The following is a 23,304-nucleotide window of genomic DNA, read 5'->3' as shown; positions in this document are numbered from 1 at the left end:
AGTCTTAGTTAAGTAAGTGACCACCTCCAAGCTGGTTCCTGCTGGGCAATGTCCTTCTCGGAGAACAGCCAAGTGTCACCTCAGTGCATTTAACACAGCATTGCTAAAAGTCGGAGTTCAAAGGGACCGAATAGCTCTTATGTGGCGGACCCTATAAAGACTGGCATGGGGACGGTTTGTACCCCGGCCAGCCCATAAAGATACATAGTCTCGAGAAAGCAGAGGTGGCGAAGATCAAAAACCATATAATAGCGATATTGAAGTTGCTCTATAGTGTTCGGTAGCGACTGGCCGGTTTGCAAGCCGTTCCTATCCAGTTCCCAAGGGGTTTATCTAATGACTTGGCTCGCCCCCGGACTATGGCTGGTTATGGACGGATTTGTTGTACTCGACACCCTTTTGGAAATAGAAATGGCAATTAATAACGATTTCGGCATTACAACGGACGACGAGATGGTTTACGTTTGGGATCTGCCATCGAGTGGGCAGATCGTATGCGGGATGTGCACAGAGAACCAGAGGCACTTCCTAAAGGAGGCAGATCTAGAGAAGCAGCACCCCCAATGTGCTCTGAAGTGAAGATGCGTACGCTGCAGCAAAACATTCACAAAACTACATGGCTGCAAGTGCCATCTCCCGAAATGTAAAGGCCCCGAAGTAGAGGCAGAAGGGGCCTTCAAATGTGCCTCCTGTGGAAGTGCCTTTAAAACCCAGCGGGAGTTGTCACAACATGAGAGGCATACGCATCCCGCGGTGAGGAACGCCAAACGGATTAATGAATCGGCACAAACGGCTGGGCCTAGTCGACCGAGCAATAGAGTCTCGGCTTGATCGAAACAGGAAATTGAACTCCTCACTAGGCTAAACGAATTGTACAAACACGAAAAACAGCCGAATAAGAAAATAAGAGAGTTCCTCACCACAAAAACGTTGAAGCAAATAAGCGATAAAAGGAGGCTCCTGCCCACTCCGCAAATAGACACGGTCGCCGAAGTAGAGAGTGACGACAGTAATACCTCATCGTCGCAGTACGAATCGGCGACCGAGCCGCCACGGAAATAGAAGAAAACATATCGTGGAAAGAAGCGTTTGTGACGGCTATAAGAGAGGATCCGCTACCAGAGGGGCACGATTTTAAAGAAATCGAAAATATGGTAGCGAACCTCTCTAACCGAGATAGAGTAAGCCCCCCTGATATGGAGCAGGTCTTAGAAGTACTTATAAACGTTACAGGAAAGCATATAGCGAAGAAAAGGAGCGCATCTAAGCCCCGCAAAAAAGACACAGGGAATAACAAAGAAAGCGGCCGCACCCGTGTCAGTAAACATAAATACGCTCGATATAAGGATCTTTTCAAGAATTGCCCCAAGAAATTAATTGAGATGGCGGTCGCAGGGGAGAAAATTGAGGAAAGGAAAAAGGTAGAACATCCTGAGAGAGCTGACGTTCTACAGGTCTATGGCAGCCTATGGGGGACCGAAGGTCCAACTCAAGGTTGCCATTTCCCGGTGGGGACCCGGGAGGATTCTCCCCAATGGATGAAATTTTAAAGCCCATTCAAACTAGTGAACTGATCGCCAAGATGCGAAAAATGAAAAACAATACGGCAGCGGGCGTCGACGTGGTCACGAAGGAGCACCTAAGACGAAATGATGCTCTATAGACCCTGTCTAAGTGTTTCACAGTGTGAAACATTTAATGGTCCTTCGAGCCGGAGCATCTACCATCGAGGAAGCGCGCTCATTGAGAGAGGATCTGACGCAATTGCTACGATCAGCCGGGTTAAACATTAGACAATGGGCGGCCAATTATGAGGCACTTTTGATAGGATTACCGGAACAGCCAATCAACAGGAAGCACCATCTCGGCGAGTCGTTAACCATAAAAACGTTGGGGATTGTTTGGAACTCCTCGGCAGACTTCATATCCTACGAAGTCAAAACAAAACTCGCGACCACGCACATAACTAAGCGCCTCATCTCCTCCGAAATTGCCAGGATTTATGACCAGTTAGTCGTCCTCGGTCCCGACATCATCGTCGCAAAAATCCTGCTTCAAAGAATTTGGTCCATTAAGACCGACTGGGACAAATGTCTGCCCATGGACATACACACAGAATGGTGTCAGTATTACAAACAATTGTCCTTGCTAAATAACATAACTTTCCAAAGAAAGACCGTCATTAACTCACCAGTCGAAGTCGAATTACACGGATTCTGCGATGCTAGCGAGAGTGCTTACGGAGCTTGCCTCTATGTCCGTTCGATGGACGCGAACGGGCATATAAACGTAAAGCTTCTCTTCGCAAAATCAAAGGTTGCCCCGCTAAAAACGCAATCGGTACCCCGGCTCGAGCTGTGTGGAGCGCTACTTCTCACCTCGCTCATCGCTACAACCAAGAACGCGTTGCACGTGGAAATCCACAGTACCACCTTGTGGACCGATTCTAACATCGTTATTAACTGATTACGAACATCACCACACCTTCTGAAGACATTCGTCGCAAACAGGGTATCCGAAATCCAGACTAAAACTGACATCGCGAATTGGCGACACGTTCCGACGAACGACAACCCCGCGGATTTCATTTCGCGTGGTCAAACCCCAGAAGAATTCCTCCAACCATCCATCTGGCACCACGGTCCAGAGTGGCTCGCGAAGGACAAATCTCGATGGCCAAACTATGAAATAGTTCTATCCAACATCGTCCCGGAGCAAAAGACAGCTGCTTGTCTATTACAACATCGTTAGACACGAGCATCTTCGAGAATTATTCATCGTGGGGAAAGATGCAACGGATCGTCGCGCGCTGTCTTAGATGGAAAAGGACAAACAACGAAAAGGGTGGCCTGACAGTGTCCGAAATCAGAAATGCCCACGATACCCTAATAAAACTTTTGCAAAGCTTGCACTTCTCAAAGGAATTACAATGTCTGGCTACCAATAAACCAGAAGTCGGTGGAAAATTGCAACGCCTCAACCCATTTATCGACAAGGATGGGATATTGCGAGTCGGAGGACGACTGAAGCACTCCTCAATGCCATTTTCGCAACGGCATCCCATTATCCTACCAAAGGCACGCGTGACGGGCCTGATCATAAAAGCCGAGCATCGTGCTCAACTACATACCGGCGTACAAAACACGCTATACGCTGTTAGGCGCCGATACTGGTCCATTGACGGTCAAAGTCAGGTATGGAAGGCCATAAAGACCTGCTCGCGCTGCCTCCGAGCTCAACCACCACCCACGAATTACATAATGGGTAACCTGCCCGAAGCAAGAGTTACCGAATCTCGGCCATTCACTAACACCGGGGTTGATTATTGCGGGCTATTCTACATTAAGGAAAGAAAGAATCGGAATCGAACGCGTACTCACACACTGTGTAACACTAAGATTTACAACCTACTTCTGCTGCAGCCAATATACCCAGTAAGTTGGAAAATACATAGAACCACGTTAATCCCAAAACCGGGGAAAAACGTAAAAGATGTCAACAACTGGCGTCCGAGAACCATAGGTTCCTTACTGGGTAGGCTATTCTCCTCCATGGTGGATGTAAGGCTGAGAGGCCTTATATCCACCCATAGGAGGCAGAAGGGCTTCACCGAGAATGATGGTTGCAAGCAGAATGTGGGGATCTTGGACAGGGTCAACAAAATTATGAAAGAAGAGTCGAGCGGTGTTGTGACCATCGTCGACGTTTATAAAGCCTTCGACACAGTTCCCCACTTAGCGATCAATGAGAGGCTAAAAGCAAAAGGTATTCCGGCAGTCATCAGGAACTATATCATGAAAATGTATTAAGACTGCCGGACAAACATTAAGACGAAGAGCGGGAACATAGATATTATTTTTAAAAGTGGTGTCAAGCAGGGAGACCCGCTCTCTTCCTTACTGTTCAATATAATGATCAACCCTCTATTAAAATCTATTGACGAGACGACGGAGGGCGTGAAGGTTGGAGAGAACAATGTCTCCATACTAGCCTTCGCGGACGATCTGGTGTTAATTGGAAAAAACAAAGAGGAAGCACGCAAACAATATAATAAATTAACAAGATTCCTCGATAAGCTAGGCATGAAAGTCCAAGCGGATAAATGTTCAGCTTACCAGATCGTCCGGAAAGGCAAAACATGGTATATAGAAGACCCCGGGCTCCAAATAAAACACCAAAGAGTGCCTTTCACGGAGTCCGGAGGAGTCTTCAGATATCTAGGTGTCACGATTGGACCCTGGCAAGGTATGCTCAATATAAACATTAAAGAGATAGCACGAGCAGCCGAAAATATAAGGAGGATAGGGCTTAAACCCCATTAAAAAGTAAAACTAATTACGGCACATCTCCTGCCGAAATATATCCACAATTTCGTGGCTAGCTCTCCCCCAGTGAAACTACTGGAAGAACTAGACCACGAGACAAAGACGACTATCAAGGCGATTTTGCACCTTCATCCCTCTACCACGGATGGTATAATTTATACCGAGAAAAGACATGGGGGATTGGGGGTGCAGAAATTAAGCGAAATTATACGATTCGCAAAATTAAGAAGTGGCCTCAAAATGCTGGGTAGTATAGACCCAGCAGTAAAGGAGGCCGCAGAAAGGCAGGAGAGTGCCCTGTCGAAATACGCAAGAACGGTAGGCCTACAATGGCCTACCACGGCTGATGAGATAGAGGAAGCCAGGGCCAAAGTTAAAAAAAGACACCAAGAAAAATGGGAACAATTAATCTCCCAGGGCCAAGGCGTCCGTGAATTTTTCAACGATAAAATAGGGAACGCCTGGCTCAAAAACCCGACACTGTTAAGACCGTCGAAATTCGATTCGATTCGAAATGAATCAGGAGGCATAATGAGGAAGAGTGGCGATTACGAGGGCGGAGGGACGCGGGTTTTCGTGGTGCTCCGGTTGATTTTCCCAATATTTTCCTTGGTGCAAAGGATTTCGCACGCGGTTTGCGCCAAGACTGGGAAGATGTTTTCCCTGACCATATCGGCGGGGTTCGAAGGCCAGTCCGCGATTCCGAGCGATCGGCATTCGATTCGGAGACGAGAGCGGTCTGTCTCGTACAGAGATGCCAGCCATCGCGCGGGTGCCGGGCTTCGCGCCGGTGACCGTCGTACATTTCGTGAGGCCGACGAAATTGCCATTCGCGTTGTACGGCTCCTGCATAAGCAGGATGTTAATATTTTCCTTTCTCATTATCTGGGACATTTCGAGGTAAACGATTTGGGAGCCATGCATGTTTAACTGTGCCAGTTTTAGGTTCTGACTATGGTTACGACTATGGGTGTTATTCATAGTCGGTTTATTGGAGGACCCTTGCGTTCTAATGCCGCTTTACGCGCTGGGCATTGTTCTAGCTTAACAGAGTGTTTGTGCTCCTTGCCGGCCTTCCGACAGTTGGAGCAAACCGGGGATTTCATTTTGTTAGGACACTCCTTGAAAAAGTGTCCTTTGGCGGCGCAGTACCCGCAAATCTCTTTGGGTACACGGTAGAATTTCGTGGTGTGCCCGTACGATTGGCACTTGTAGCAGCGCGTAGCTATAATGTAGTCCCTAACGCGGCAACATTTCCATCTGATGAAGAGGCGGCCTTTGTTGTCGAACAGTTCCCTGACTGTATTGGACACCCCGAAGATTATATTGCAGGTGTCTTTGTCTTTGTCGTTTTCGGATCGCGGGACGTCAAACGCGATTATGCGGAGGCTCGATTTTGGAGGCGCCACCGCTGCCATTAAATTCTGCCGGAGACGGACGCTTCGGACCTGCAATTTGCTAGTCTCCGATGAGACCATCTCCAGGACCACTTTTCGGGTTGCCGCGGAGTCTGCGTAGATCTTTATATCCTTCAGGGCGACTTTATTAGGTTTGGCGGGTCGCATTTAGAGTTTGCTATAGCGATTATCTTCTTGGGTATCCCGGCCTTTTCCGCCCATGTCGCTTGGCGTTGCACTACGGGTTTCGTGTTTGTCGCGGTGGAAGAGGCGAGCGCAGGGTTGACAATCCGCGGTGCCACGGCGGGGGGGGGGGGGTCGCGGGGGTGGTAGCTCAGTAATGAGCTGCGGATTTGAGGGACTTTATTTGGCCCTCGAGGTTGCTCTTATCGATGAGCGCTCGGTTTAGGAGTTTGTTGAGTTCGGAGACTGCGCCAAGGATTTCGCATTTGGTGCTGTCATTTGCCCCGCTCCGGATGGTGATGCACTTCAGTATATATTGGTATATTTCGTGTACCCTATTTTTGGTGGCCTCGGTAGATCTGCTGCCGTTGCTTGTCCCAGGTCCTGTCCTCATTGCTGCCGCGCCCTCAATCACTGCTGTGCCTTCGGTTACTGCTGTGCCCTCGGTTACTGCTGTGTCTTTGGCAGCTTAGCTAATTTTGTCTTTTGTCAGCTTTTTGATCCGTACGATGGTCCATTCCTTCCCTGCCAGGTACGCTTCCTTGGCGGGGCTGTCCAACTCCTCCATGTCCGGGGAGCTCATATATGGCGCCGACTCACAATCGGAATACTCCGACCGCGACCTTTCCGCGGCTGCTTTCTTCCACGTAACTATTCCCATCTCGCCTCGCGGTCGTAGTTGACGGCGTGGCAGATGGGACTCAACCGGCTGGTTGTTCCCTACTTGCCCAGTGGCGGTGCTGCTGCACTTAAGGATGATCGCAGACGCCTCCATCGTTGGCGCTGTCGGTCACTGTTAACCAAATATGGCGGCCCAAGATGACTGTCCAAGATGGCGGCGTAACCTTCTTTCAGATATATTTCCGTGGAAAATATACTGAATCCCTCGTGGTACAGCAATACTGCTTCCACTCAGTATATCCTTCCGTTGGATAGCCTTTGCAGACGTGGGGGTTTGCTCCTAGGCCTCTGCTTTTCGAAGATCTGGGCTCCCGAAGCTCCCAATCATGACAGCTCGGTGTCGGCAATCCACGCTAACTTTCTTTTGCCGATATTTCTGGTAATTATGGTCGGAATTCGAAGTTTTTATCTCACTGCACTCGTTATCACTAACACTCTCAATATAAACCACTTTCGTGAATCTCCTCGGTGAACTTACCACTTTGTAAGCGTTGGAACCTCGGAACGACGTGTGGACGCGTCCTTACTTTTCGCCACCTAGCGGTCATGTTCGAGCGGGAGGCAGCAAGACACAAGACTGTCGCACCCTCAGCTGCTAGGACTACTAGGTCTCGGCAGAAAGCGACCGTCAGGAAGAGGAGGACGTTTCTTGCAGTGATTCTGCGCTGAGCCGGCTGCTCGAGTCAGCTCAAAGGAACTGTGATGAAGGAGATACGGGACACCTGCATGGGCTCCTCCGTCATCGTGGAGGAGCTCCACGTCCGCGCTGTAGGAGGACCGGACCTTAACGTCTGAAAGTCTTCCAACCACTCCCTGGCGGAGCGCAACAAGGAGTTTGAGGTGGCTAGTCGTAGCTTCACCATGGCCGTCAACCGGTCTATGACCCGGCGGGCGGTCGTGGTTGGGAGTGCGGTGGACAGCCAGACCCCGTCTGACGGATCCCCCGCGGAGCCGGTTCGCCCGGTGGCGTCGGCCGGAATCCCTGGGGGTAGGAAGGCGGAATCCCCTCCGATTGTCCAGCTGACCAATTAAAAATGATTGGTAACCACCGATCCGGAACATGAACAGGGTCCACATTTAAAGAAAGTCTTCCAAGGCACACACCAGTATCAGTGTTCCTTTAACCCCCTGATGAAGCCAGCTGCAATGCCGGCGAAACATTGGGTATTATTCCTATTGGACACGGCTCTCACCCGAAAGCCAAAAATGAATGTAAGAACAGTATTTTCATCGTGAAATTATTAACGAAGAAACGTATTGGGTTCCGAACTTTTCTTGTCAGCGTTGTGCCTCGAGTCTTCTAGCCTGGATGAAAGGGAATCGAAGATATATGCCATTCGTAGTTCCAATGATATGAAAAGAATCGACAAATCAAAATATAAATTGTTACTTCTGCTTAGCAACTATATCTGGTTTCAATAAAAAAGCAAAGAAGAAGATTTCATATCCGGACACCTCTTCTTTCATTCGGTCGGTTGCACACTCTGAAGAATTGTCTATTCCAATGGCACCTACATATGAAGATATCTCTGAAGTGGAAAAAAATGAAGACAGCGGCAGTTCTGGGACAGAAATTCCCACATCATTAAAACAGCCGCATTTAATAACACAACCTGACCTCAATGACCTTGTACGAGATTTACAATTATCCTCAAAACAGGCAGAACTTTTAGGATCCCGTCTTCAAGGATGGAATTTACTTGCTGAGACAACCAAAGTGACTCATTTTCGAACACGACACCATACATTGAAACAGTATTTCTGAATATACGAAAAGCTTTGCGTTTACAGTGACGTGAATGCTTTGTTAAAAGAACTGGGCTTCGAATATGATCCTATGGAATGGCGATTATTTATAGATTCGTCGAAAAAACTTAAAAGCTGTGTTGTTACGTATTGAGAATGTATATCCTTCTATTCCAATTGGATATAGTACGGAAATGAAGGAAAGTTACAACTTACCAGAAGTACTTCTTAAAATTCAGTACTCAAAATATAATTGGCATATTTGTGGAGATCTGAAAATAATTGCAATACTACTTGGCCTGCAATTAGGTTACACAAAATATTGCTGTTTCCTTTGCGAGGGGGATAGCAGAGCAAAAGAGAAACATTATAGAAAAAAAATTGGCCGCCACGACAACTAGTTCCCGGAGAAAAAAGTGTAAAATATGACAGTTTGGTTGACCCTAAGAATGTATATTTACCTCCATTGCATATTAAATTGGGGCTCATGAAAAATTTTGTCAAGGCAATGGATAAATCTGGACCTGGATTTTCTTACTTAAAAACAAAATTTCTGCATATATCGGACGCAAAAATAAAGGAAGGCATTTTCATTGGACCCCAAATTAGAAAATTAATGAACGACAACGATTTTGTTTCAAAATTAAATAAGTTAGAAAAGGCAGTATGGTTTTCATTTGTAAAAACAACTAAAAATTTTCTTGAAAAGAATAAATAAAAAAACTACGTTTCGATAGTGAACGAACTTTTAAGAAATTGTAAAAATCTTGGAGGCAACATGCCCCTTAAAATTCACTTTTTACACTCACATTTGGACTTTTTCCACCAAATCTCGGTGATGTGAGTGATGAACATGGAGAACATTTTCATCAAGACGTTTCTAGAATGGAAAGACGGTACGAAGGAAAGAATTTGTGTACAATGCTGGCCGATTACTGCTGGACTCTTATAAAGGAAAATAAAGATGCAACGTACAAGCGTCAAGAAAGGCGGAAGCACTTTTGACGTCACCGAGGTTACAGGTGATTTTTTCCAACATCTTCCAACCCTGTGATCTGTCTCATCCCTTGCAGGCAGCTCAGGTGGATCGAGTAGCTCGGTACCTGTAGGTTCCTTGGGTGGACCGAGTAGCTCAAGCAGCGAGACAGAACCGCAGTGACTACCGAAGATCTCGTCTTTTATTGGTTTTCTGGCAACCAAGTGTTTCAACGTGTACTCACACCTCTTGTTTGTGAACTCAAGATCTACTCGTTGTTTGAACACAATTGCAGCCTGTTTATCATCAAGTAGACAATTTTCCTACAATATAGGTAAGTTTTCATATAATTCATTATCTACTATCCGATGTAGCATATTCTAAAGACAGATATAATTTTTATATGTATTTACCGCATGCAAGATATTTCAAATAAAAATTGCTTGTTTTCTAAAAGGAAAAGCATCATTGTAATCGATTTTTTAAATGGTACATCTAATGATATCATTGATTTATATCTCAACAAATCATTCAAACATTCGTTCAGTTATATTTTATATTTACTTCTCTGTTACAGATAACAGAAACTATATATAATTATTTTATAATTATATTGTTTGCCTGTGTACATAATTATAAACGAAACAAAGACTGGTTTTCATATTACAAAAATATTTGGACAATATTAACACAGTAAAAATATTTGGTAAAATGTTTACGTCGATTTTGATTGATGCAATTGCATTAAGATCTATCCCAATCGTCAATTTTCAAACCTCTAATTTCTAAGATCTAAATGGATGAACAGCAATTTTTCTAGGAACAGTAAAATAAACTGCAAAATAAACGTCTGTAAACTAGTGTTAAAACTTAACACTTAATACAATAATATTTTCTGAAATCAAGAAGTTTAATATTTTGTTGAGTAATGTGTTTGTTGAATTACCTCTTTTAAAGGAACTGCTAAATTTGAAATAATTGTTTTAAATATTCTATACTGATATTTTTCTATTCTTTTTGTAATCGAATTTTTAATTTTGTTTTTAAATGTACTAAAGTTTCTGATCTAGTTAAAATCTGATAATTATAGAGATGTAGCATTTTGGAACGATTGTATAACTAAAACTCTTGAAGACTTTTTTTATTTTTCATAAACCGTAACTATCGTGATTTATTTTTACACTGTTTCTTGATTGATGTTGTTATTGTTTATTAAGCTCTAGTATAAAATGTTTGTCAACTCAGAATGGGGGTAAACATGGGACAAAAGTCCCTACTACTTTGCAATTGGCTTCTCATGCAATATAAAATTAAGTAAGTAGGAAATTCTTTTCTAATTAACAGATATTTTTTAAATAAATCCTTCTTCACATATACAACTTAGTCTCTACCACTTATTGTCGAGTTGTTCTACATAATTTCATTTTACTTTCTATTATCCTTTTCATTATATTTACCGGTTTAATACTGCGATCAGTTTGCATTTTATAGTACAGCACTCTAATAAATCAATTTTAAATGAAGGGACGATAAATCTTTATGCGGAGTAGTAAGTTTCAATGAGAGACATTTTGCCGTAATGGTAAATATCTCAATAGCTTTTTCGAAGTATGGATCGAAAAGAATTATCATCCAGAAATAAATAAAAAGAATGAACACATTGCTAAAGAAACATACAATCTTAATACACTCACTTAATTCGTTGTTAACGAATATAATATCTTGAACAAAATATTGAACCCACGAACTTTAAAGCCAACCATCAAGCTCCGTTCGAAAATTTGTGTAATGCGAAAATTAGATACCGTTTCGTTTATAATTATATGCATAGGAAAAAAATACAGTTATAAAACATTTATATACATTTCTGTTACTTATAATAAATAAGTAGACACTATAAAAAAACCTAAACAAATACTTCAATAATTTGTTAAGACATAAATCAATAAGCTTAATAATACTGTAGTTTTCAAATATCTTCAAAATTATTACACTTTTCTCATTTTTCTGTAACACGTGTCATTTTTTTTATTTTAATTAATTTATTTTTATCTAAATATAGCATTTCTTTTTCTGTAAACAATAAGGCCTCGAACTTACGTCCTGATTCATGCTGGAGTGGGCGACGTAAATTGAAAAGGACGTAAGTTGAGGTATACAGGGTAGACATGTATGTTTATATGCGAACATAAATGTAACTATGTATATACGTGCATTTATCAGATTAGGCAGTACATGTTCTTCTAACACGTTAAGTGCCCAGCCCGACTTGCTTGTCGTTCCGTTCAGGCCCAGACGCGGCCGTGTAATATGAACCTAACGTCCGCATGGACCGGCCGCGCCTGAACGAGAAGTCTAACGCCGGTCCCTAGGGACCGGCGTGGCGTTTGACGTGTTAAATGCATAAAAATAATAAAGGAGATCACATTTAAAGTTTATATATTTATAATTAATAGACATATATAATTACACCAAAAGTAACCTTGTATACATCTAATATAAAAATTTCATTGCATACATTCCATCATGGTTGTCTGTCGAGATCTCTTCTCTTCTCTTAAAATTTGCTGATAACACTCGATAGATCGTATAATTTAATTAGGATCAATATCCTGTATAATATTTACACCCATTACAATTAATTGAAGTCCTTCTTGTAATTTCAGTAGCGACATCACCTTCTCCGTGATTTCAGTTGTACCTTCAGACTCTGGAGCTGCATTGTTATTTTTTATTTCGATGGGATCTTCAATATTGAGTCCCCTAACGTGTGATTCTAATGAGTCGATGACATCTTCTGCATCCACTCCCAGGTTAAGCCCAGATGCAAGATTAACAATTGTTTCAGTCGTTTGCGTTATAGCAGTATCAGTCAACAGTGTATTATTATTTTTTTAAAAATACACAGATCTTTTTGCATACACCTTTCAACCATTTATGACTCAATTCATTCCATGTGTCAATTATGATTTTTACTGCAGCCAGTATGTTAAATGATTTCCAAAGATTATTTACAAATTTTGTATTTTTTTTTTGCACGTATACATTTAAATGTGCAAATGTTTGTTGAGCATAATTCTTGATCCATAAGTTGTATTGAAATTGTCGTATTTGGAGGTAAAAAGAGTATATTTACATGAGAATCAATAATATTTAAATTATTTAGTGAATGGGCCGGATTATTATCTAGTAGTAATAATACTTTAAATGGAATGTTTTGGGAAAAACAATATTCTTCAACTTCGGATATAAAATGATTAAACAACCAATTATGAAAAATAGCAGTTGTAACCCGAGCTTTGCAATTAGATTTCCATATTACAGGCAGTTTAGATTTATCAATTATAGATTTAAATGTTCTGAGATTTTCTGCTCTATACATTAAAAGAGATTTTAATTTACAGTGTCCGGAAGCGTGTCCTGTAAGCATTACCGTAATTCGATCTTTCGAAATTTTAAATCCAGGAAACTATAGTTTACTTCTTGATGCGTAATTAATTGTCGCATCGTAGTTTTAACAAAGTTTCCATATAAAGAATAGGATCAAAATATTTTCAAACAATAATGGAACGTACCGAATGGCCTTCTTTAATTGACGTTAAAATACGTTCTTCATCTTTAAGAATTGTTCTTACAGTTGTCTTTGGTAAATTTATATTTTTCACTAATCTTTAAACCTTTCATTCTACTATCAAAAACTTTTACTATTTCCAGTTTAGTTTCTAAACCTATAGTATTTCTTTTTTTAATAGTAGAATTTGAGGATCAGGACATCTGACGCTGTGGTGCCATATAAACAATAATCTCAGTTCTCGGTTAATTGCACTTATGTTCAACGTAAATGTTTTTTTATAAGTTCCTACACTATTATATATATAACCTGAAATTATATACATATAAAAACGTTATAAAATCAATCCATTGCACGACGAACTCTTCACTCAAGCAATTTTCAGACAATTTAGTAAAAACTAAACACGCGGAGCGAGGAATATTGCTTAAAAACAATTGACTATCGCGTTATGTAGGAACGACGTAACTGCGAAACGACGTAAATCAGGACGTAACTCAATGCCCTACTATTCTTCCTTTGTATATCACTTTTTATCAAATATTACTTTTTTTATTTCTGTTATATTTCTCTTTCGTATACATTTACTGCCTTACTTTTCCTATGCAATAGAAAACTACCATTAAACGAATAATAACAGTCACACCCGTTTCTCCATGTACACGACGCTTTTTTTACGCGATAAATTATAACACTATTTACGCGGTATTGTTTATACGCGATATCAACTCACGCGATTTACATTTAGTGACACCGAATAAAATGTACTTTTGCTTTTCGAAATGTCATTATTATTATTTTCTTGTTAAAATATATGAAATAAATATGTATTTCGAAAATTTATACCAACTTTTCTTTCCATTGGCTTGTTTTGTTTTGTACTGACAGACTCTATTTACGTAAATGGAGAGACAGGTGTATTATTATTTGTATTTGACGACTTTAAATACGTTGGGTAATAAATGTAACAAAATCTTTGCGTAATGGTGATTTTGTTGTTGCGACATTGAGGGCCAATTTTATCTGTACATGATGGACGACAGCCACCACGGGTCCTCTTCTCCACATTTCATGTTTTTCATACTCTTCGTGCGTGGGCAACTCTAAACAGCTTAAAATCAAGAATGTGAAAACAAAAGATATTTCGGACCAAATTCTGTCGGAGCGTAATAAAAAGTTTTGATTCCTTATGAAAAATGATTTTTCTTAGACTATAAGATCTCCATAATTGTTTCAGGTATAAAATCAACGTATATTTCTACTTTCTATGTAAAACTAAATACTATGTATAATACTATGGACTTTAAACGAACATTAATAATCTAGAAGTTGTTGAAAGAAATAATTTTATTTCGAAATATTAGTATATTACTTTAAACGACTTTCAGCTCTTTCTGCAATAGCATACAACTTTCGAAGCACTAAGAATAGCATGCGTTTGAATATCAGGTCCAGTCAGGGTGTAACTCGGTTAGAAGACGGTAGGTTAAGCGTATTACCCTGCGGAAATGATAAAGAAGATACAGATTATAATTAAAAAATGTTTACTTACACGTAAAAAAAGCTAGGTAACAATCGCATGTTGTGTTTTAAACGTGCACTTAATTATAAATGCATTCCAAGTGAGGAGTTATTGAATATTGAATGACGTGACTTAAATGTGAATTAAATGCGATAAAGAAAGCTGAATAATGATACTCGGCGTAAATAATTATATCGTGCCAGACGTTCCAAGCAAATTTCAAGCGTGCCTTTAACTATAATTCTAAGACACCTATACGTTGACGATCGAGAAGTGCTATAAAATAAACGGTTCAGAGAAAGCGATAATTTGTGCAATTTCAAGAGGAATAGTGCTCACTCATTGATTAATCGTGTGTTTCCTCCTAACCACAAAATAGAAGATGCGTGACAGCAACTAGTACAACCATACTTAGATATGAAAGTGAACAGTGAGAATGTGCGATGGAGAAGGAAAAGTGAAACAGATATTTTTGGAAGTCGAAAGAGAAGACTGTGAATTGCAAGAGCAGCGAATAGAAAACCATTGCGTCAAGTTGAAGCGAGAGTTCAGCGAGTTGTTATAATTGGTGTTGCATTTTTTCCTTCAGTAATATAATTACATATATAACAATAACAAAATCCTGCAATAATATAATAATAATCAGATACTGTCGTATCAGTGTGTTTAAAATTATAACTTGGCTATATATGTACCTGATTATTATTAGATTCTTATACATTATAATTTGGGATGACATTTCATTTCATGGTTACTGGTATAAAGTAATAAAACAGTTTTCTTTTAATGTCTATAACAGCAACAATTTTGTTTTCTATAAAGGACTTTAATGATGTGATACAGAATAGATTTCAGTCTTGAAAATGTACTGCGCTACGTACAGTCCGTTGATGATAATTTAACTGACGAAATTAATTGTATAATAATAGATAAGAAAGTGAGAAATGATTATGGAAAACGAAGTCAGAGTAGAAAGCAGAATAATAAGAGCTTCCGACAAATGTAATTGAAACGAAAGGAATAACTTCAAATTCTTGATAAGTTGCTATTCAATTCCAATCTTAATTAAAGTGATTAAGTAATTGTAGAATATTTTATTAATAAATTATTTATAAATTATTTAATCAAATAATTAAAATAATTAAGATTGGAATTGAATGCTGTCTTACAATATCTTTACAAAATAATTAAAGTGATTAAGTAATTGTAGAATATTTTATTAATAAATTATTTATAAATTATTTAATCAAATAATTAAAATAATTATTTTGTAAAGATATTGTAAGACAGCATTAAGTATCAGTGTTAAGTAATGTTTCAATTTAATACAAAACGTATTGTTAAAGTTTAGTCCCAAAAATGTTAAGTGTGGTACGAAAATTTATTGCTAAAATTTAATTTATTGTTGAGATTGATATTTATATTACATTATATTCTTACTGTACGATGGAATCTCATAAGAAAGGACAAACAGTTCGCAGCGAAGCCCGGACTATGGTAAGAAATGTTATTTCGAAATGCGACGAAGAAGCGAGGAAAGGTCAGCTTCTTCATCCGCTATATCAATCCAATGCACGAATTGCGGAGTACACTAACTTATCCAAGAGGACAATTACGAGAATACGAAAAGAAAGTTCCGATTTCGACAAAGGAACGCCGTTACCATCGCCGGGAACGAAACGACCACGGAGCATTGACAAAAAGTTTCATTGTACGGAGGAGGAGCGAAGTATCGTCAGAAATATTATTTATGACTTTTACATTGAAAAGAAAGTCGTACCGAGTGGGCCGAAATTATTGGTTGCAATCCGCGAAAAAATTTATTTCCCATGGAAAATCCATACTTTGTACAGACTATTAAAATCTATGGGTTTCAAATGGAGAAAGAGTAACAATATTAGAAAGGTGTTAATCGAACAACCAAATATCGTTGTCTGGAGAGGGAAATATTTAAAAGCGATCGACCATCGTCGGAGAGAAAATCGGAATATTGTGTACATCGACGAGACGTGGGTAGATAACACGCTGAGTTTTAGTAAATGTTGGCAAAGCGACGATATGCCTGGCGTATTGCAAAATACGAATTCTTCCTATCGGCTGATAATTGTTCACGCTGGTGGGAAGAATGGATTCGTAAAAGGAGCGGAGCTTATTTTTGAAGCCAGCTCGACAAGCGGCGATTATCACGGACAGTTGAACGCCGATAATTTCCAAAGATGGGTGCTGGAGAAGCTTATACCCAATATTAGTCCGAATACGGTAGTAATAATGGATAACGCTCCTTATCACTCTCTGCAAATAAATAAAGCGCCATCCAAGTACGCTAAGAAAAAAGAAATGATCTACTGGCTGCTGGAAAACAATGTTCCTCATTCGATGAACATGGGGAAGTATGAATTGTCGGAAATCATTCAACGACATAAGACTTCTGAAAAAATATACAAGATCGACGAAATCTTAAGATTACACGGGCACAGTGTGCTAAGACTGCCACCGTACATGTGCGAACTAAATCCTATAGAATTGGCCTGGGCACACATGAAGAGAAAAATACACGAAAAAAATCCATCGTCGCTTTCGCTCCATCAATTGACAATGTTCACGCAAGAAGCGCTTAATGATATTCAACCAAGCGATTGGGAGAAATTTTGTAAGCATACGGAAGACATCGAGAAGAAGTATTGGGTGAAAGATAATTTGTTAGAAGAAATTATAGACGATTTAACTTCCAATACAGAAACTAGTCACTCAGAAAGGAGTTCGGATTACAACAGTTCCTCAGAAGATCTCTCCAGAAATGAATAATTTGGATGACAATTCACATGACAACAATTCTTCGGAAAATCCCTCCAGGAATGAATGAAACCACAAACTCAAAAAAAAAATTCAAACCACAGCAGCTGCTCAACGAATTGGTAGCGTAAGGAAAAAAGAAAATAATATATATTTTGAATTTTAATATGTTTGGATAAAAGTAAGCCTGACAGAGATAAAGTATTTTTAGCGATATGAAGTTAGACATTCAATTATTTTTAAAATATTACGATTTTAATTCATTTTCATTGGGAGACTTCTATTTAACTAATGAAGTAATCATATATACCTAAATACATACATACACTGCTACATTTTCTTGAGAAAATATTTTCATTTGTAACTTAGAAGATTTTCACCCCATAAGGCTGAAGTAACATAGTTAAAAGAAAATATATCTACTATTCCTTCCCTATTCTTTAAATCTACAAAGTTTCATCAAAATTGAAACTGCGCCATAACACTTTCTTAATAAATATAAAAAGATAAATAATCATAAATCACGTAGTATGATTGCAAACGATATTCGCATGTGTTATAATAATCATTATATGTTATACTAGGTTATTTTTCGCGAGCCCGCGAGACCTAAAAGGCGATTACCGAATACATTAGGATCAATGCGGATATCGTTAGGACCAATACATTGACTCAACCAACATTTCAAAGAAAAGGAGTAAAAGTACTGATAGTAATTTAACATCAATTTTATACACAGGTGCTACTACAACATGTTGAATCATATTCGACATTTTTAAGTTGTATTTTTGCCATTTTCAATATAATTATTAACAAAAATTATTCACGTTATTTCCTATGCCTTGAAGTACATTTTAGGTAAAGCATTCAAAATAATACAAAATTATTAGAAAGAAGATTTAAAGAAAATTCAAGGGTAAATCTCAAGAAAACATTTGTGAGTAAGATATGGTACCAACAAATCAAAATAAAGACGAAATTTTCGATATACCTTGTAATTTTAATTTATCTTTACCCCGCGCGCGCGTGTGTGTGTGCGTGTGTGTGTGTGTGTTTACCTATCAACTTATACAACTGAAGACGTCTAATTTAAATGCGGCCAGACAGAACTCACAATAATTGAAGACTATCAATAACACTGTAAGTGTCTAAAATACAATTTTTTCAGGAGAAAGTAACAAATTATTTAATTTGAAATTATTTATAAAATTTGATTTTTTGTAACGAAATGTGACAAACGTAAGTGCCAACCCTATTTATTATTACATTAGTGATATAAAAAACGAAAAATATTTTTGTATAATATGTACTTTTTATTTTTAAACAGACTATATTATAGAAATACAAATATTTCATAAGTTTCTAACATTGAATACATAGAAGTAAAAAACAATTGATTAACAGTTGCTTTTTAAGAAAGACGATATGGGACATATAACAGATGTCATGTTTCAGCATTATTGACTATTTTCAAAGAGAAGCTGCATTTATATGGTATATTGCGGTATACCCGTTAGCCCGAAAAAAAGTTTAAAAGGAAACAAATTCTTTTAATTTTGGTACTTATGCCTTTTCAATAGATTGTTTTCAGTTAACTTTCCATATTCTGTGTCGAAGTTAATTCAGGTTGATCTGACTATTTGTCTCTAAAACAGTGATGCACATAATAAAACGACTATGCATGTGTGAGACCAACCAATTAAATATGATGTGCTCTAGTAAAATGGCTCTAACGTGCTAATACAACTTTTCAAAATCTCACAGTACTCAATACTTCATTGTAAGTTCTACAGTTAATAATTATTTACATCACAAATAATGAATACTTCATACAGCATTATCACAAATTCACAACAACAGATGTAGAAACAATGGGCATAATGTAGTATCTTGTAACACTTTGAAAAGAAAAAACATCTACGATTAATTGACATACTTTTGTTCAAAAAATTATTTTCTATTGTTATTGCATATGAAGTATCTTATGTACCGTCACAGATCCGGCTCGAAGGACCAACAAATGTTACGTAGTAGATCCGGCTCGAAGTACCGAAAAATGCGACGTCGCAGCGTGGCAACCTCGATAGTTGCACGCCCGTACACGAATACTAACGCGGATTTAATTCCTCGGCTGGGGTCGTAAATCCCAGCTTTAACTTTAGGTCTCGTTAATACTCGCGACGCGTCGATTTACAAATTTCTTCAGAAATCGACTGATTCGACTCTGGTCTCCGAATGGTTGAGATCAGATCACTAGTTGTAGTTGTCCCGAATGATGGACTGACTACTGTTGAATGAATGAATGATATCTCGTTACTCCGAACGATTGAGTATCTGAGAATATCGTCACTCCGAACGATTGAGTGATTTCGTGACTATGTGTCCCGAACGATGGACTGAATGAACTTGAATGTACGAATGTTGAACCAAAGATGAACGAATGAATGTATGATATCTCGTTACTCCGAACGATTGAGTATCTGAGAATATCGTCACTCCGAACGATTGAGTGATTCAGTGTTAACTGTGTGTCCCGAACGATGGACTGAATGTGTGACTGTTAACTGTAATGAGCGAACGAATGACTCGAGTGCGATCCTGTAGGTGTTTTTATACAACACCTACAGGTTTTGTGTCGAGTGCGCTGATTGGAAAATTGAAAATACCCAATCGGCACATAATTCCAAAAATCGGGGGCGTCTTGGACGACGCCCCTTGGCCAGCCCTCTTGGTGCAAGGGTGAGGATCCTTGAAGATTTGCCGATGCCTTGGACATTTCCGCCAAGTTGACTCATGGCTGGCGGAACCGTTACGAACGAGGTTCGCGTCGACCCTTCGGAAATTCCCGGTTTATGATATGGTCGGTTGTCTGTACGAACGAACAAAAATTCCAAAACTATTGTCTGGACATGCGCGGATTAACTAAATGATTTTCTCATGGTTTAGGGTGCAATTGCCCCTTGTAACTAAAATAAATAAACTGAGTTCGAAAAAAGCTAATCCGGAAAGTAAATTTGTTGGCACGTCCATATCATAAACGAACCTTCGAGGATTTTCTCCGTTTTGTTCCGCGTCAGACGGAACATCTTACTTGAGAACTTCATTACAAATAAAATGGAAAACATTTTTACAAGAGTTAGTATAAAAATTGACTGCTGAAGATGTAGATAGACGAGCACCACTGTATTTAAAAAGTAACAAATAGAATGCATAAGAATGTTAGAAAAGCAGCATAAGCGATAGAGAAAGAAATTGTAAAAAAAATCAAGACTAGCAAATCTAAAGCTTGTTAAGAGTTGTTTTTGCACAGGGAAAAACAATAAATATGTTAAATATGTTACTGATAATACTTCTTCTGAAAAATATGTTTATAATTCTTATTATAATACAAATATAGAATAAATAATTTTTTTCATAATACATAATGTTATTATGTGTATGCATGCAATCAAAATTTGAATGTTATTTTAAATTGACTTATTAGTAATAGTATAATGTTTCAATGCAATCTTGAGCTTATTTAGTCGTATTAGTGAAAAATCGGTGTCAATAAAAAATGACTCTACTATTGGACTCCTACTTTTAGAAAGGAAAGGTGAGTAACGTTAGTACCAAAACACAGAAATAATTTCTCAACTTATAAAATCTTACTTCCTCTAGGATTTCCTGCAGAAATCTTATATACCTACAGCTCCAATTAATACCTTCTTCTCAAAACTACTTCACCCATTAAATTATGCAGTGAAGCATTCAAAGATCTTATATTATACATTTAGCCCTCTTAACCAATATCAACCAACCGACATGAAGAACTTAAAAAAATCTAAACACCTGTATTTCAATGAAACTAGAAAACCAATACTGTATTGTTTCAACATCATATAACCTTTATGACTATTCAAAATCTTGGTTAACAAATTTTAAGCTATGTCTAGGTTAGGTAGCCTAAGGTAGTCAATTATTTATTTGGAATATTAATATTTACTCAATTAGAAATCTAAACAAAAAAAATTCAAAATTTAATATTAATAAAACTTTCCAATTTATTTTAACTTCTTTTGGATAAACAAAAGTCCTACTCTGTACACTGATTCCCTTAACTTTCTGGCTTCTAACATCAACAGCTCTAAAATTTAATCAAGAATATCATATTTAAGATTGTATTGTAGATTACCCAATAATTTCAATCTACTATAATTAACTACATTTAAGACAATAATATTGTGAGTTCATGTAAGACCATTTTTGAAACTTGTATGATTAAAGCAATACCAAATATATAGTATGTATACCATAGGCAATTTGTGTATACAGATTATGGGGTTGCAGCTTCTCTAAAACAAAAGTAAAAAATTTCTGTTTTATTATAAATTCATAAACATTTATCTAAACTCTGCCGTATTTTGCATTACATATTGTGTAGGCCAGGAATTAAAATAATTAATAAATATATTTGCATTCATAAACCTATATAATGTGTAATATATACTTTAATTTTATTGCTGCAGCCCAATCACCACAAATTCTCACGAATCAATACTGATGTATATCCATACAATTGTGATCATAGTTCCAGTAAATCGCAATAAAGTTTTCAATTCAATTTAACACAATGGAATCATTTACAAAATAATTTGATTTGCTATTAATTTACTATTATATAACTTGATTTAATTTTACACATCACAAAACTAATTACACTTCTACCTAAACAACAGACCACGTTTAATTCACATGAGTCCAGAAAATTGTGTTCAAATTCCCATTGAAGCAGATATGACTCAAAAATATAGGTACATAAGTATGTGCTGGCAAAGTATCAAAGCATTGATACGATTTTTATTGCATAAACATCTATAAAGTTACCATTAATGGACGCACTGGTCAATATCGGTTTAAAAAATTCCGCCACGGTAACGAAAGTTTTAAAGGTAAAAAGATTATGCACTATTATTGAAGCAGATCCTTAAAGACCGCTTCGAGGCGTTGCTATAAAATTAAATGTTAATCATATTACAGTTCTTCGTCACTTGTCTCAAATTGAAAAATGTAAAAGACTCGCTAGATGGGTACCTCACGAAAACAAATTTCCTCTGGCCTTCTATTATGCAATAAAAATGAGTTACTTCTAAATCTCATGAAAACGTTCTGCTCAGTGGCTTGACCAAGGTGAAGCACCAATACATTTTTCGAAACCAAAACTCCATGAAAAGAAGATCATGATCACCGTTTGGTAATCAAGACGTAGCATTGTTCACTAGAATTTTTGAATCTTGGTAAAACTGTAACAGCTGTGAGCACATTTTCATTCAGCACCACTCAATCGAAAGAGACCAATTCTTTTGCGCGACAATGCGCGACTGTACGTCTCGCAAATGTACTGTGCAAAAACTAATAGGGCTAATATATGAAATTTTATCTGAATCCGTATATTCACCGGGCCTTTTCCAACCGATTTTCAACTTTTCAAGCACCTGGACAATTTCTGCCTGAAAAATATTAAAAATTCGAGCGGAAGATGAAAAGATATTTGAAGATGTTAGCGGAACAGTCAAATTTGTTTGACGTTGGCAATGATGTATAAAATCTGATGGTTCCTGTTTTCATTAAAAATTTTCATTATAAATAAAGGTAATTATTTTTACTTCCACTTAATACATTACCTATACATAAAAAAATTATAACAAATGTAATAATAAATACCTATATAATTTCCTGGACATTTAATAAGAAAATAAAAGTATTGATACAAGATACAATGTATTATTTTTTCAATAAATTTTCGACTGTCTTTTTAAAATAAATTCATACGTATTCATCGTTTTTACATTGCTCATTCTTAGCCAGTAGAAGTGGAAATTTTAATGAGATAACATTGAAAAAGTAAAAAAAAAAGAAAACGTGCTAAACGAAGAAGTAGAAATATTCAATGAAGAACGAAAAATAATACTTTACACAACATGAATAGTAAAACAAGTATCGCTGATATAAAACAGAACTTTCATGAAGAAATTAGATCCAAAGCTATATAAATTATTAACAAGCAATGAATATTTACACGTTATATACAATGAAAAAGTATTGTGTGAAGGAATCGATACATATGGAAT

General features: G+C 38.0%; 2 protein-coding genes across 7 annotated transcripts in view; one reads left to right on the top strand and one right to left on the bottom strand.

Annotated features, from left to right (window-relative positions):
• The window catches only part of LOC116431202 (metaxin-1), a 194,634-nt gene that overhangs the window by 110,615 nt on the left and 60,715 nt on the right, over positions 1 to 23,304 (bottom strand). Inside the window, exon 6 of one of the 6 annotated variants that reach the window (XM_076370427.1) lies at positions 11,915 to 13,990. The exons of 2 other annotated variants lie outside the window; for them this stretch is intronic. In XM_076370427.1, the coding sequence (XP_076226542.1) occupies positions 13,958 to 13,990 (33 nt within the window). In that variant the 3' untranslated portion in view covers positions 11,915 to 13,957. Of the gene's footprint in view, positions 1 to 11,914; positions 13,991 to 14,075; positions 14,380 to 23,304 lie in introns of those variants that run through there. 3 more of the 6 variants (XM_031986282.2, XM_031986280.2, XM_076370425.1) reach the window with 3 other exon arrangements.
• Positions 8,091 to 9,337, top strand: LOC143174897 (uncharacterized). Its single transcript, XM_076370663.1, is given in 4 exon segments — positions 8,091 to 8,303; positions 8,446 to 8,701; positions 8,704 to 8,960; positions 9,143 to 9,337. Coding segments are annotated over 4 exon segments (921 nt in total).

This window comes from Nomia melanderi, chromosome 9 (genome assembly GCF_051020985.1).
Source record: "Nomia melanderi isolate GNS246 chromosome 9, iyNomMela1, whole genome shotgun sequence".
NCBI classification, from domain to species: domain Eukaryota; kingdom Metazoa; phylum Arthropoda; class Insecta; order Hymenoptera; family Halictidae; genus Nomia; species Nomia melanderi.
This window is presented reverse-complemented; position numbering and strand designations above follow the sequence as displayed.